This window comes from Podarcis liolepis, assembly GCF_965112155.1.
Source record: "Podarcis liolepis genome assembly, chromosome: 10".
Classification (NCBI taxonomy): domain Eukaryota; kingdom Metazoa; phylum Chordata; class Lepidosauria; order Squamata; family Lacertidae; genus Podarcis; species Podarcis liolepis.
In genome coordinates this window covers 23,599,758-23,616,791 of record NC_139562.1, presented here as the reverse complement: position 1 = coordinate 23,616,791, position 17,034 = coordinate 23,599,758, and the positions used below count along the sequence as shown (strand labels likewise).

The window sequence follows — 17,034 nt, the reverse complement described above, 5'->3', positions numbered from 1 at the left end:
TTTCCCATAGTCCGGGCGTATGGTAAACCATGTTGGAAGTGTAGATTTTGGCGAATTCCTTTAAAAACAGCTCAGAAACTTCTTTTTCTTTAGATTTGGCAAAAGCTCAACAACTTTAGCCCCCAAAACACAACTTTTGTGTCCCGATTTTCACTTTTTTGAAATACAGCATCCCTACCTTCACCCAAAGATCTCAGAGAGGTTTACAACATAACAACACATCTGAAAGTAGCCCTGTATAGGGAAGTTTTTAACGTTGGATGTTGTACTGTGTTTGATGTTTTAATTTGTTGGAAGCCTCCCAGAGTGGCTGGGGCAACTCAGTCAGATGGGTGGCAAATAAATAAATAAACAAGTAAGTAAGTAAGTAAATAAAAAAAATAAAATTTATATGCCCCCCCACCTGGCTGGGTAAAACCCACTACTGCATGGTCCTGGAGCAGTGCTGGGTTCACATGGAATGGGCAAAATAAATTTTAAAACACCTTTCCCTCAAAATTAATCGGGCAGTAGATTTTTTATTTTATTTTTAATGCACATGCTTATAAAAAACCCCTCTCAGGCGGCAGTTACCATCTTAGATGAATACTCTGTTCTCCCACAACAATAGGAAAAGCATGAATCTTCTAAACACTAAGAAAGCATGCTTCTTGCTTCTGAAATATTGTTTTTACCCAAATTTAATTGACGGATAAATTGACCAAAATTAATATGATTAACTGATTAAATCTTATTTAATTGTATTTCATAACAACAGCAGAAGCAGGAACAGGATCAGTATGTGTCAGGTGGAGTTAATAGCTAGCTTCTTTGATTTACTCACTTAAAAGGGTACACAATATATATATATATATATATATATATCAGTCAGTGGCATATTGCTATGCAAATAGGGTCTGATTTGATAGAGTGATTTTAAGCTTGTAGGATCGCCCAACAAAGCCTTGCCTGAGGTCAATCTGGGGACAGTTTGTGTGAAAAAAGTAGTTGCACTGTACTTGGGAGACCTCTATAATATCAAAGTTCTTTAGAGAGCAAGAGGAACAGAAGGCCTTTTGCCAACAGCCCCAGGAGAATGTCCTGAAGACAACTTACAAGAAGAGAGTTGGCACTGCCAGGGCAGAAACGGAGCGAAAAGGATGGATCACTTAAAACGAACACAGGAGGGGGCTCCCTGCCTGTCATTCTCAATACATAAACACTCTTTTGATGCGGCTCCTTTCAAAGGGGGAAGGAAAAAGAGCCACGGAAGCAACAGTGTATGTTTATCTCAAAAATGCATCCCATAAAGATATTGTTTACAGCAAACCACATTTTTGAAATAGCCAAGAAACAACAACCTAACTCGTTCTGTCAGTAAAACAAGGCTGTAAAATGCAAAAAGACACTTATTTGAAAACGAAAGAGGCATGGGAGAACACAATCACCCTGTGTTGCAAAACAACAACAACACAGCAACCCACCGTATTGTCTCCACGCATAGTAAACCGCCCTGAAACACAAGAGGCGGCCAGGCGCCATATAAATATTTCAAATGAATAAATAAATGCTCCTCCTGCTGCTGCTGCTGCCATATCCACAGCCCAGGAGAACCACGTTGACATTCTACGGTGTGCCTGGCGCTTTGCAAAATGCGCACAAAGGGGTCTCTGCCCCGGGCAGCTTGCCTTCCGACTGGAAACGCCACACCTGTCTTTGCATCTCTGCCAGGCATCCTGAACTTAAGGAGAGGCGAGAGCCCGCTTCTCCAACTTGCACTGTATTCTCTTTTCCTCTCTCCCTCCCGCTCCCCCCTCGCCACTCCTCCTCCTCCTGATTGAAATGTGTTGTTAAACAAGATCCCACATAATCTCAGCAGAGGGTGTTTTTTCCCCTTCTCTCCCCCCCCCCCATGCCTCTCTCTCTCTCTCCCTCCTTCTGGGAAACTGCGATCCGTGCCATCGGCACTTGATTATTGTGCAAACTCCCTGTGCTGTTGCTCGCTCGCCTCTCCTCCCCCTCCCCTCCCTCCCTCCCTCCCTCTCTGTCTCCGGCTCTCTCAGTCTCCCTCTCCCTCTCCTCTCTAATGCAACTTTTGCAGAAACCCCCCCTTCCCCACACACGCCCCACCACCGGCAGGCGGACAGACATGTTGAGCTGAGCGCTTAGGGGGATCCCTCGAGTCCCCCCTCCCCACCCCCCTGAAAAAAAAATCCCCAAGTCCAGGGGGGAAAACCTCCAGCCGCCCCCTCCCCCTCCCCCCTTGACCTGTTCACTGTGCGTCGAGCCCCCCACCCACCCCATTTCTCCCTTCCCTTCCCCTTCCAACCCCCCCCCACCTAACCCCCCATCTTCTGTTTTCGGCTTGCTGCCGGTGCGGCGTTTCTCTTTTCCTGGTTGTTGTTTTTTATGGGGGGGCTCGGTGGGTCTTCCGCCCCCCTCGACGGATTGGAAGCGGCAGATATGCGGGAGGCTGCTGGCCGCTTCGGCTGCTCGGAGAGAGACAGGCTCAAGATGGCAGATTTCTATTGAGTTTAAAGGGGGGTGGGGGGCTGAAATCCTGCTTCATTTATCTTTCGTTGCCATGAATAACAGACATCCTTGCACCGATGGCCCCGATGTACGAAGGTAAGGACAGACTTCTGGGGTCTTTTTATTCCTCTTCCTGCTTAGACATCTCTCTCTCAGACCCAGGCTCCTAGGTGGGGGGTGGGGGTTGTTGAAAGAAAAGGGGAAATCAAGCTAAAAGAAGGGGGGGGGAGAGAAAAAATGATGACCACCGATTTGGCACCAATAATTATTATATAGGAGTGCAATTGCCTGGAAAGAGATGTCACATAGCTCCCCTTTGTGTGGTGCGCGTGAAGTATATACTGTATATATCTCTATCTCTATGTACGCATATTACTATTAAGACCGAATTGCCTGGGGTTTTTAAAGCGCTGCTTGCTGTCCCTTCTCCCCGCCCCCTTTTGCGATGGTCTCTTCGGTATTTCTCTTCCTCCGATGGCCGAGGGGACTGCAAATGCAAAATGCCCCCTTTCCCCAGCCGGTCGTGCTTTGCAAAAAAAGTCTCATTTCAGTGCCGGCTTGGAACAATGCAACTGACAAGGCTTTGCCGTGGAGTCGCCGGTGGTGTGTAGAATTTATATATATATAGTATAATATATATTATAATGCGTGCCCACCCTCAAACAGAAAGGTACTTTGATTTCCCAACTCTTCGTCTTGAAGTCTTTTTATAAATATATATATATATTATAATACCCTAAAGGTGCCGCGGTGTGTATGGGTTTCTGTGTGTGCTTTTCTGCTGTTGTGCAAGGCTTTGCCAGGGACGCACCGTGCTTGCATAGTTTTTGCAAAAGCAGAACGAAACGGGAAAAGGATCCAGACAGGTATATTATCGAAATTACGTATCGGTGGATTTGCCCGTGTGTCGAGAGAGGCTTTTTTTAAAACAACAACAACCACAACCTATTTTCTTCCCCAAAGACGGCTGGGTAGTTCTTTCAGTTTCAAGCTAAAACAAGCCGGGGTGAATGGGTGGGACTGAGGTTACGGAGAAGTGCATGAAGTTGGCTTGCCAGGCGCTTTCATTGGAATAGAAACAGAGGAAGGGTGGGTGGGTTTTTTCTGTTTGGGTTTTTATTTTGCCCCCCCCCCCCAAGTGTAATAAATAAATCAGTCCGGCTTAATCTGAATCACCTTGCGCTTTTATAATTCAGCCCTTTCCCTTCGCCTTGGGGGTTGGCATTGATTAAAAAATACATGGGGGGCCAAAAGGGATCCAGTTTGCTTATATTATTATTACTATTATCTATATTCAATAATGGCCTCGCCCGATCCTGTTCATTAGCAAAGAGCTGGTTTTCGCTGCAAAACCCCGGCGAGTCTCCCCTGTCACTCTCTGTGTTGTGCGTGAAGCAGTACTTTTTATTTTTATTTATTCGTACGCGGAAAGAGGGCGAGAAAACTTACGGGAAACCAGCGTAAGTTGGGAGAGCCGGGTTTCCTCCGCACCCCTAACAGCCGGTTTCCTCGATCTTGTAAAGTTGCCGATCTTGAAGGCTTGATGGCATCCGAGGTGGTAAAAAAAATAAAAGGTGGGAGTCTGGAATAGTGCGACGTCTCCGTGCGTTTTGGGTTGCTGCTAATGAATTAATGTATTTATTGTTGCGTTCGCGGGATATATATATATATATTTATGCGCACATGGATAGATTTCTGCGGAAAGCAAAAAAAAACTGTAGGATTGCACACACACACACACACCCAAATTCCAGATGGCGAACCTTTCAGGTCAAAAGGTAACCACTGGGGGGAAAGAAAAAGAAAGCAGAGAAAAATTAATAATAAAGTATTCAGCTCGCTTGTCTCCATAAAAGGGGAGGCTGGGGAGGGGGAGCTGCTGTTGCTGGAAAAGTCCGCCAGTCGAGAGTGGCATTTATATGATTAAAAACTGTATTGGGGGGGGCGGCGCGGGGGGGGGCATAGTCTGCAGCAACTAGAACAGCCTGGCGTGTTAAAAAAAAAGAAAAGAGAAAGGTTTCTCTTTAAATACCTCCCTAAAGCGCCCTCTGCTGGACCATCGGGTGGCAGCGGTCTACTCTAGGAAAGAAAGTTGCACGTGAATGGAAAAGACTGCAAGGCTGTTTTGAATGGGCAGGGATGGGAGCAGGTTATTTTAGATCGGCGTTTTTAAAATGACTGCGTATTTCGCTTTCACTCCTCCCTTCCTCCCAACAGCTCACACTGACACACTTTAAAATCCCCCTCCCCATTTCCTCCCATTTTGCAAAGTAAGGTTAGGCTGTGATAGAGCAAGAGAGAAAGACACCGAAAGTGGCCCAAGGTCACTCAGTGAGCTTCATGGCTGAGAGGGTATTTGAACCCAGGTCTCCCCTGTCCTAGTCTGACTCTCTTAACTTTGATGCCACACTGGCTTTTGGATACCCTTGGTGGTGGCTCTCGGTTTGAATTACAGCGCCTTCCCCATTCTGTCAGCTTCATAGCCATCATTTTGAGAAAGCTATAGGGAAGGACATGATTTGGCTGAATTTGGGAGTGTGTGTGTGTGTGTGTGTGTGTGTGAGAGAGAGAGAGAGAGAGAGAGAGAGAGAGAGAGAGAGAGAGAGAGAACACCTTCTGTCTCTCCCTACCCTTCTCACACCAAGAATTCCAGCATTATTCAATGGATGTGGCACGGCCGGCCCTACCATTGAACAGCATGAGGAAGCTGCCTTATAAAGCAGATGCTGGTGAGTGGCAAAATGTTGTGCCCCTTCCCTGGGGCCTCTAAGCTATATTACGGTGTCATAAGGTATCGTGAAGGTATCTCCTCATCACCCATGTGAAAGCAAGAGTCAGTGCCCAGTCCAGGTGGCTTCTGTAGGTGGAATTGAGGAGGACTTCATGTTATCCCTCTCCTTAGGTTGCAAAATGTCTTGGGTGGGCCCTGACTTTGACCCCAATCCAGAGAAAGTTGAGCCCGGATCACATGTGCCGTGACAGTGGGTGCTTGCATGTGTGAAATGGGCATCACCACAGACAGAATATTCCTTATCTCCTCCTCCAACAACAGCACAGTCGCTTGATACCTCCTGCTGCCACTCATTCAGGTCTGGTTCCTCGACGCACACAGATCACTTGCGTTTCCTACCCTGGACAAGTGCATAGGTGATGCCACAAAAAAGCGCCTGTGTTTTAGATGATGCAAGGAGATACAGAAGCGGTCTCTCCCATGGTCCATTCTGACATGCAAGCCTTCACTTGATGATGTAAATGAATGTGTGAATTGGGCCCAACAAGTGCAGAGAGAAAAACCCGGATGCCCATGTATATATGAACCAGCCCTTGGTCACTTTTGAGTCATGATGAAATCGAAGGGAAGGCAAGTTAATGAAGATTAGCCAAGCTTGTTTCATTGATTTCAATGAGTTTCATTCATGAGACATTGGAAGCCTTAGAACTCTAGTAAACAGCAGGTTCTCCAGGGTCTTGGGCAGAGGTCTTCCCATCACCTGCTAACTAATCCCATGGAAGCTGTCACTTTGCATATGCAAATCATGTGCTTACCACTGAGCCAAGGCCCCTGTACATATTTGTCACGGGATGTGGGCCCTTTTATCCAAGTACTGCTCTGCCATTTCCTTGCTGTTCTATTCTGGAACTGCTTGCGTTCCCTCCACAATGCTGATGGTGTGCTTGTGCTAGGACTGCTAAAAAGAGAGACTGACAGTTGATGCTGGATCAGTTCACTTCTTCTACAGAAAGCATACAGAAACAAGTCCGCTGGGATGAATCAGCCAGGGCCATGTCCTCAGCAAAAGTGGGCTGCAATTTAAATTTAGGAGCGGAAAATCTCCAGAAATTAGGCATGTAAATTAAGGCTGCTTTCTGCACCATGAACAAGAGTTTAACCTTCAGTGTGATTCTTCAATGCTGCTCAGGAATATGCCTCTCATCTGAATATTCTTTTCAGGAAATCACATGACCAATGGGAAATACTAGACCCAGGCTTGCTGTTTGGTTTTCAGCCTTAATTTGTGAATATTCCACGTTAACTTAACGTAGCAGCAAACGTGGGTGTGCTACGAAATATATACCTACAGCTAACCACATTCTTGATGGTTTTCCTCTTTTAATACATTTGTTTCCAAAAAGTAAATTTGGCACATTCACACATTACATTTTCTTGGTATATGCCTTTCAGTTTATACTAAAAAAGGTTATGTGTGAAGAGGCCCTTGGGAGTCACAGTGTAAACCTGGAACAGGCAACCTGTGGCCCTCCGGATGTTGTTGAAATACAGTTCCCATCGTCCTTGGCTAATGCTGTTGCAGGCTGAGGCTGAGACTGCTTGGAGTCAACAAAATCTAGAGCTTCCCTATCCCTGGCATAGGCACTCATTGCCTTTAGAGCTTGCAGTAGTAGGTCTTCATCTGAACTGCTCCAAATCATAGGGATCATTGAGAACAAAACAAAACCTTCTGTTTGGGGCCACAATATAAACAGTCTTAACATTAGGAAAAGGGCTTGGAAGAGAAACCCTACAGGTAGATTGTACCCAACAAGAAGTATAAGAAGTACAAAACCCTCAGCACGGCAGTGCTTCGTTTCCCTGAGCATAGGAGCACATAGGAGTCTTTGGATACTTATGAAGCATTCCAATATTTTTAACGGTGATCACCTGCTGGTAAATGAACCATTTCTTCTCACTTTGGAGATTAGCTAAAAATGCATGTACTATGTGCTTTGGCCATTCTTACCGCAGCATTGTAAGGTAGGCTGGAATTATAATCCATATGTTTGAGATGTGAGGACTGAGGCTGACAGATTGTGACCTAAGGGTGCCCAATGTGTTCATGGTTGAACTGAGCTTCGAACGGGGCATTTTCAGCTCACTTCTGTTACCACTGTGCTTGAGGCTCTGCCAAACAACCCTCTTTGCTTAAGCCTGATCAGATACTTCCATAGCCATGCTTACTTGAAAAGGCAGGACTCGTAGGATGACACATGCCAGTTTCCCAGGTTCACGTTCCCATTGTTCCCTACACTGAGAACGAAGCAGTATAAATATTGCCCAGATTCCACCTGTACACATACTAATACCTTTAGGAATCATAATGGCCCTGAAGGTTCAGGCCAAAGGGCCCCCAGCCCTCACCCTGTTCTCACATTGGCCAACTGGATGCCTATGGCAAGCCTGAGAGCAGGACCTGAGTCCAAGTTGTGATTCCCAGGAACTGGCCTCAAACAGAGGAGGCAGAACATAGATGGCTAGTTGCCACTGATAGCTTTATCTAGCATGAATTTCTCTAAACCTCTTCTAAAGCCATGGAAGTTGTTTGGCCATTACTACCTCTTGGGGGAGCATATTTGTCCAGAGTGCTAAAATCAATGCAAAATATTAAGGGTCTTAATCCGCCTTGCATTAAAGAGGCTGGTCAACTGGACTTCGATCGCAGTGAAGGATTTATTTCCACCATCTCCTCCTCCTCCTCCCTCCCTGTATTGCAGATCATCACATCCTTTGGAACTGGAGCAGGAAGAGCTGTATTTTCTCATTACAGACAATGTTCTAATTACAGTGAGACTCATTGCTTCTCAGCTTACTTTCAATAACAAAAGTTTTTTAGTTCTGGCTCCTCCAAGAATCAGATGCTGCTAGGTTACTGATGTGTTGGATCAATGCTATTCTCAGCTTCTGTACATAGCAGAACTCCTAGAAGGCTGGTATCGTCACTGCAGGATGCCAATGCTGTTAATTGGACATGTTAATGACACTGCTATCGATAAAAGGTGGATGAAATCTGGGAGAAGCCACCTTTTCCCAACAATCTTCCGTTTATACACAAAAGGGGCTGAGTCGCTGTTGTTTTATGGGCCCATTATGCAAATCTTTTTTTAAAACTTTTTAAAAAACAAAGTAATAATAATAAACAAATAAAAAGGTGTCTCCTCAAAATCATTTTTCCTGAATAGTCCCCATCTTACCTTATTAGCACATGTTGATTTATCATTAATGGCTATATCCCACACCTCTTTATACCATTCTTCCATTTTATATTTACCTTGCCCCTTCTACTTCTTAGCTATCAATAAGTTTGTGAGCAAGTCCTTCATAGCCTCAGAACCTTCCACCCCATCGTAAATCAATAACAATGCTACCTCTGGACTTTTGGTCAGCTTTAACCCAGTGATTTCTGTTATCTCCTTAAACACCCTTTGCAAAAAAAAAAAATTGTACATATTTACACCCCCACCACATGTGAATATAAGTACCTGTTTCCTGGCCTCCCCTCCAAAATTACACTGAATATTCCTTGTTTATTTGATTTAATCTTACTGGTGTTAAAGACCATCTCCATACTAACTTATAGTAATTTTCTTTTATCCTTATAGACAACATTTTCAAAGTGTGTTTCTCCCATATTTCCCCCCAGCTTTGATTATTTGCCCTGTTCCCACAGCTCTTTTAATTGATCTTGTTGATCCTCTATTTCTACTGTTTTATAAATTTCACTGGTTTCCCCTTTTATAACTATCTTTTCTTCTTTATCTCCCCTTTTAATAATCTTCTTTTTTCAAATTTTGTATATTCTTTGCAGTTCTTGTTTCCCCTTAACCACTTCTTTGTCCATTGTTACAGTTGTATAAAGTTAAACCAAGTTATTTTACTTCCTGTTGGAGCTTTTCTAATTTGTTCTTTGCTTCTCATTTTCTCCACCCATTCATTTATTTTCTTCTCTTTTGCTTCTTTTTAAAATTCCTTTTTAAAATTTACTGGGAAGTCTTCTATCATCACCACCGGAGTTAGTGGGGAATTTACTGCTATCAATTTTCCTTTATATTTCGCCCATATCTCAGTGATGTTTCTTAATAAGGGATTTTCAATATTCTGCCACCATTGCCTATTTGGTTTGATAAAAAAACATATTCACTAACTTCTCCTTCATTTCCTGTGTATCACTCTCTAACCATTCTAACTCTTCTTCTGTTATCCTGTCTATGATATATCTTAACTGATTTGCTATATAATATAACTTTATGTTGGGGAGACCCAGTTCACCTGTTTTCTGGGGTTTATACCATCTTCTTTTATTAATTCTAGATTTCTTATTCCCTTTACAAATCATACCTTGCCAACCCTTTATCTTATGTCTCCTATATCTTAATTGGTAACATTCTAAATAAGAAAATTATTCTAGACAAAATTTTCATTTTAATTATCGCTACAGTGGTACCTTGGTTTACATATGCTTCAGGTTACAAACGCTTCAGGTTACAGACTCCGCTAACCCAGAAATAGTACCTCGGGTTAAGAACTTTGCTTCAGGATGAGAACAAAAATTGTGCTCTGGCAGTGCGGCGGCAGCAGGAGGCCCCATTAGCTAAAGTGGTGCTTCAGGTTAAGAACAGTTTCAGGTTAAGTACGGACCTCCAGAACAAATTAAGTACTTAACCTGAGATACCACTGTATTCTTCCAAACCACAAAAGCTTAATTTTCTTATACCCCTCCAGCTTTTCCTTAATTTCCCTCTTTAATTTGTTAAGGTTCTCTTGTTCTAAATTTTCTAAACTGACTGTGCGAGAAAGGCCTTGAAATCCCAGATAATTGCTTCCCATCATCTCTGTCCTTTGGCTATGCTGGCTGGTGCTGATGGGAACATCTGGAGAGCAAGCAGGTTGGGGAATGCAGACTTGACTCTGCAGCTCTCCAAGGTCTCGGACAGAGCTCTTGCACAGCACCTAAACAGAGGAAACTCAGTACAATATACTGAGTCACACAGTTGGTCCCTCCAGCTCATTCCTGTCCCATCTTCAGGAGCTGGTAGCAACTCCTCAGAGTCAGTGTTTGCCCAACCCAAACCTTGCTGGAGATTCCTGTGGTTGAACTTGCGTCCTTTATCATGCAAAGGAAGTGCTGTACCACTAAAGTCTCCTGTGCAAAGCGAGAAAACTCTGTTTTAGGTGGAGAACCAGTCTTGATAAAAGCTTGGCCTTGCAGCCTTTTGGGTGAGATGCAGTCACTTTGGTGCAATTGAACGCAATTTCATTTTTCTCCAGTTTTGGACAGGAATTGGCAACTGTCTTTGGATATAAGTGGCTATACATTTGAACTGTGGAGATACGAATGAATGAGGGAAATGAGGCTGTTTTAAGAGAGGGAGATCTGTACTGCAGCTTTTGGAAACAAAGGAGGATTCCAAAGTTTGCTCCATATTTGGACTTTGTACATTTCAGCTGCTAAGGAAGACTTGCCGCCAAAATGTGTTCAGCTGGTGTGTGGCCTGATTTTATAATCGAATAATTCGGTATTATTAGATTATACAGTTACAATTTTATAGTTTAGATTTTTTTTCTTAGTTTATGGAAATTGTATGTTGCAGTTGTTACTGCGTTTGCAATAACGAAAGCTTAAATCAATTGTTATTGTAATGGGATTTGTTATTGATCCCTGTGCTGAATTTCATTGCGTACACACCTTGCAGTAGCCAGCAGTTGCAGAGGGAAAATCAGGCTGGCTAAAGCTCAGAAAAGGTTCAGGTTTGCAAGAGAGGTTAAAATTAATAAAAAAAAATGTTTCTTCAGCTATGTCCGAAGTAAGAGGAAGAACAAGCAAATGGTAGGTCCTCTGTGTGGGAAAAACAGAGAAATACTATTGGGTGACAGAGGAAAAGCGAAACTACTCAACACCTACTTTGTCTCTGTCTTCACCCAAAAGGAAAGCGATGCCCAACCTGGTGATAACAGAATAAATGATAACAGAATAAATAAATAAATAATAGATCCCCATCGTCTTCAACAGTGTGTGGGGATAATAATCCTGCCTTTCATTAAAGGGCTGCTGTAAAAGCTGTAAGCTGTGGCCAACCACGTTGTATGGTTCATAGGTAAAGGTAAATAAAGGGACCCCTGACCATTAGGTCCAGTCGTGGCCGACTCTGGGGTTGCGGCACTCATCTTGCTTTATTGGCCGAGGGAGCCAGCGTACAACAGCTGGGTCATGTGACCAGCATTACTAAGCTGCTTCTGGTGAACCAGAGCAGCGCACGGAAACACCGTTTACCTTCCCGCTGGAGCGGTACCTATTTATCTACTTGCACTTTGACGTGCTTTCAAACTGCTAGGTTGGCAGGAGTGTATGGTTCATAGGGCCATTGAAATCAATGGACCTGGTTAATCAGGTCTCTTCATTGGTTATACTCAGAATAGGAGCAACATTGCATATGTATGTGAAGCCCTTTGCACATTTGAAATATGCTCTGTATATTTGTCTGTTTGTTAAATTTCTAATCTGCCTGCCTACCAAATGGTGTTCTGGTTGCCTGGAGTCCATATAAAGCAGCCATGAGCCGGATGTTTAGGTAAACAGGAGCTCTCTTTACAGAGCAGGATGTTGTTTCAGGGCTGCATGGTGGATATGCAATGGATTCAGATAATCGGGAATTTCTGATAAATGCTCTTTTTTCCAAAGAAGATAAATGGAAGGGTATAAAACAGATGCAGCAAAAAATAAACCGGAAAGGCAAACCGAAGCTAATGGTGCATGCTTTGGATTTTTAGCTGCCTTATTCTTAATCAAGAGCTGAAAATATATTGGCATAATGCAGCAAGTGTGGGGCAAAATCCAATAGGCTTATACTAGATGATCACAATGGCCCTTTCAAAATCAATAGGCCAGTTTTCAGTAAAACCATTTTGATTTACATCAAGTAGGACAAAGTGACCCTTTGCACATAACCTGAGAAGGGAGGGCCTCTTACAATATGCTTCACTTACTAGCTCTGTACCTTGCGTCCATAGATAGAGGAAGTTTCCATTAGTATAGGAAAATGTTGCTACAAGGAACGGCAAGAGGGACTTGTTTTATGGAAGTGAGGAATTTTGCTCTCAAGAACAGGAAGGAAGCACTCTAGTTTTGCACATTTCAATATAGGTTTGCTTGCTTTGTTTTTCCGTATTTACATAAGCCCCCTGTGGCCATAATAACTTACAACAATTTGTTCTCTACTGGGGTCTTCTGACACACACACACACACACACACACACACACACACACACAACTGGGAAGGAGGGTAAGGGCCTGTTTCAGCAATCTAAATGATGGTTTCGCTGAACCAGGGTTAGGGCAACAAACCAGGAGTAGTACTAACCCTGGGTAAGTGGTATGTTTGCATCAACCCAATAGCTTCCAAAATGTATTTTAAGTCAAGATTGCTTGTCAGTCACAATGCATTATGCTTCCCTGTTTTCTTTCTCACACACCCATATTGTGATGAGAAACACTTTCCTTGCTACAGGATGCAGGTGTATTCAGCAGAAGTTGCAGCTTTTGTGCTTATTTTGGGATTCTGGCACATAAAACCTGTTCCACTAACATTACTGTGAGTCTCTTTTGAATCCAGACGGAAGTTTGGTGAAGAAAATCTATGAATACGACTATATGGCCACCTAAGAGCAAAGAGTTGTGTTCTGCTTAAGTCTCATTCATTGCATAAAGAGGTTTCAGAAGGACTTGAGTTGCCTTACAAGTTTCTGGTTGCCTTTTGTCTTGGGGTGAGTTTCAGCTGTTCTTTGGTAATCCATTCAACCAACCACAGCTTGGATTCAGCAGCCTTCCGGGCCCTGTGGGTGTGTCAGGGGATGTCTGTGTGCTTTAATCTTTGTATTAGAGACAGATTATTATATTACATTTTAGTTTTGGCATCTCTCTCTCTCTCTCCTTTGCTTACTGCTTCTCCTTGACAACTTTTATTGCGATTTGCAGCATATTTTTAGCAACAGTAGTCAGTAGGCTTGTATGTGGGCGGCTTCTGGAATTAATACCTGTAATTTCTGTAAATTGTGCAAAGTGCCTGACATTGGCGAGATGAGAGATAGGAATGCCCCACTTCCAATACATGGTTTGACTACTGCGTATTGTAGGGTTGTGTGAGGCACAGTCTCTGAACCTGCCAAGGCCCAGGTTGGAAGTATTGGCTCCCTAGTCACATATTTGTATAAGGTCAAAATGAAGGTCACTTTCAGGAAAGATAGCCAGTGTGTAAGAAGCCAGACTTAGATCTGGAAAGTAGATTCAAGTTCCTACCTTTGGCTGTACACTAATATGAGGTCCTAGTTAAATCACTGTCTGCATTCAGATGTATTTTGGACATAATAAACCAAGACAAAAAAGAACCTTTTAGGCACACACACAACCCCTTTACACAAACCAGCAAGCAAACCAATAAGTCTTCCACTTATTATACTTTCCCATATTTTTCTGAACTGGGAAACTATGGTTAATGGCTTTGAAACAAACCAGGATATGAAGCCAACTTAAAACCGTGGCTTAAAATCCTGGCTTCATCTGAAGCCATAGTTACCTGGTTTGGACAAAATGGATAACTAGTTTATGAAAGGCTCCCCAGTTTATTCACTTCACAGGCATACAAACAGGGAAACAAAGGGACTCCGTGTGTGGCTGACAGGCTATTAAGCCAAGATAGGATCATCCAAATGTGGACACTATCAGTTGAAGATGTGCACTTAACAAAGTTAAGCAAGGTCAACATTAATAGAGGCTAGAAAAGATGAAGACCAGACCCAGCAAACAAGAGCAACATAGTAAGAGGCCAGGTTTACAGCTAGCCATTATATTGTACAGATGCAACCTTATTCCTGCTTCTGCCTTTATTCCTGCCTTACCTAGACATGGGGTGTGGGACAGAGAGCCAGCTGGATACTAGAATGTGCAATAGCAAAGAGATTTAACTGATTTTTAACTAGATTTGCAGTGTCATAGTTTAAATAAGCACTGTACCAAAAACTCAGCTGATGGTGCTGCTGCTGCTGTTGCATTGACCTTCTGGCTTGCCACATTCATAAACCTCAGATAGAGAAAACACGAGGAAATGTTTCTGTTGTCTGCCGGGAAGTCCTTGCATTGCAAAACATGATAGACGACAATAGGAAGCCACTTTCGGCTCTAAAGGAAGGGCTGTAGCTTAGGGGTAGAGCATCTGCTTTGCACGCACAACTCCCCAAGTCCAATCCCCAGAATGTGCAGATAGGGCTGTGAGAGATCTCCATCCATAGAGACACTACTGAGCTAGATGGACCAATAGTATAAGTCAGTTTCCCATGTTCCTAGAAATATAATAATAGTCACCATCCCTTCAGTTCACTCAACTCTAAGACCAAAACATGTACTGTAGTTGCTACCCAGACAACAGGTGAATCCCTTCCAGGTATTACTCATGAAATTTACATACAGAAGATTCTCATTTAAAAGATTTAGACCTATAATTAGGAGCCTGATGCTGTAATTTAGCGAGAGGAAAGAACACATGGAAAGGTTAAGAAACTGAACACATTTAAAGAACACTTAATGAGGAAAGGAGGCAGAATGGAGAGAGAAAGCTCTTTCTGATTCTGCACTGTAAAACTCACCAAAGCTGTCCATACTTACCTGAGCTCCACCGAACACAGTGTGACTTATTCTGAGTAAACAGGCAGGCAGCGTGACAGTAAAGGCCTTAGTACGATACACATTTATTTGGGAATAATCCCCACTTAACTCACAGGGAATTACTTCTGAGTAAATAAGCATAGGGCAGGCTTCAGAATATAAGGAAGATGTTTCCTTGAACTGAATCTGTACTATGAAACCTTTGTCCTATGGATTGCTCCATACGTTATGTCTCCATATTAAGACATGCAACTGGGAATCAATTCTTATTAGCCCTATGGGAGAGATACTCTGAAAAGAGTAATTGGCTGTGGAAATTTCCCGCAGCCAGTTTTCTGAAGTTTATGGTTCCTACTTTGAGTGTCAGCCTGTCTGGGCTGTCTTTCTCCATAGCCACGTAAGTAAGTATCTGACGCAAAGGCATGTATTTCTTTCTATTTTTAAAAAAGTTTGCATCCAGTTTTACCCCGTCTCTTCTCACACAACAACTTGCAATTCCTCTCAACCGCTGGTTAAAATGAAATCAGGTAATAATAATAATAATAATAATAATAATAATAATAATAATAATTTTTATTTATACCCCGCCCTCAGGGCGGCTTACAAGCAATAATAAAAACAAGTTGAATGATTACAACTTAAAAACAAAATTAAAATACATTAAAATATTGAAACATTAAAATATTAAAATGTAGCCTCATCTCAGGAGGAGAAGGAAAAGAAAAAAGGAAGAGAGGGAGGGAATCAAATTGGCTCCAAGCCAAAGGCCAGGCGGAACAACTCTGTCTTACAGGTCCTGCGGAAAGAAATCAGATCCTGCAGAGCCCTGGCCTCATGAGGCAGAGCGTTCCACCAGGCCGGAGCCAGAGTTGAAAAGGCCCTGGCTCTGGTTGAAGCTAATCGAACTTCCTTAGGGCCCGGGACCACTAGGGTGTTGCTGTTTATGGACCTTGAAGCTATCCGTGGGGCATACCGGGAGAGGCGGTCTCGTAGGTACGAGGGTCCTAGGCCATGAAGGTGAAAACCAGCACCTTAAATCTGACCCTGTACTCCACCGGGAGCCAGTGCAGCTGGAAAAGCACTGGGTGAATATGCTCCCATGGCAGAGACCCCGTGAGGAGCCTCACTGCAGCATTCTGCACCTGCTGGAGTTTCTGGGACAGCTTCAAGGGCAGCCCCGCGTAGAGCGAATTACAGCCTGGAGATGACCGTTGCATGGATCACTGTGGCTAGGTCGGGGCAGGAAAGGTAAGGGACCAACTGCTAGGTAGAAGCACTGATAATTAAATCGTGGTATTTGGAAATCTGGTATGGGAAGCTCTCCTAGCAGGTGAAAAGGCAGCTAAAGGATAGATTTTTTAGAATAGTGGTATCTGTTTATAATATACTTACCATAAGTGCACCTCTATGCATGGCTCCTCACAGTGGCGTAGCGTGGGGGGTGCAGGGGGGGCCGGCCGCACCAGGCGCAACATCTGGGGGTTAGGGTTAGGGTGCGCAAATCCACGGGTTAGGGGGCGCAAATTACTTGCCTTGCCCCGGGTGCTGACAACCCACGCTACGCCACTGGCTCCTCAGAAGTAAGCCCCATTTAGTTAAATGGGGATGGTTTGTGTGTAAGATTGCAGTCAGCTTAAACACACATTAAAGAATATAACAACCTCTTCCCACCCTCCTGAAAAATACAGAAAATATAGAAAAATATATTTTACTAAAGGCTAAGATGAGCACAAGGAGGAATATTTGTGTGGTGCTTCAGTTGTTTTGCACCAGAGCAGCTTCCTTTTTTGCTATATATGGTTTGTTTATGTGCTGTGTTTTATTGCTGGTTATGAATTTTGGGTTGCAATTGTAACCCACTTTGGGACCATCTTGTATGATGGATAGAAATATTTTAAATAAAACCAAAAATTGAATTCCTATCGTGGATTTCATTGCATCCATACAAACTTCCATGCTGGCAAGACTAGTCTGAGATTGAGGGCTTATCCAAACTTCCCTTTTTTCCGCTCTTTCCAGGCACAGCCCACAATATAAAGTTCTGTGTCTGAATTCCCATACTTTATTTATTTTTTGCTTTGGAGCTTTTCCCGCG

At 43.3% G+C, this 17,034-nt stretch overlaps 1 protein-coding gene across 6 annotated transcripts in view; it reads left to right on the top strand.

Annotated features, from left to right (window-relative positions):
• Window positions 1-1,836: 1,836 nt before the first annotated feature.
• Window positions 1,837-17,034, top strand: part of HIPK2 (homeodomain interacting protein kinase 2) — a 172,610-nt gene continuing 157,412 nt past the window's right edge. Inside the window, exon 1 of one of the 6 annotated variants that reach the window (XM_083461848.1) lies at window positions 1,837-2,607. In XM_083461848.1, coding sequence (XP_083317974.1) covers window positions 2,589-2,607 — 19 coding nt within the window. In that variant the 5' untranslated portion in view covers window positions 1,837-2,588. Of the gene's footprint in view, window positions 2,608-2,945; window positions 3,115-17,034 lie in introns of those variants that run through there. The other 5 variants (XM_083461852.1, XM_083461851.1, XM_083461847.1 and 2 more) reach the window with 5 other exon arrangements.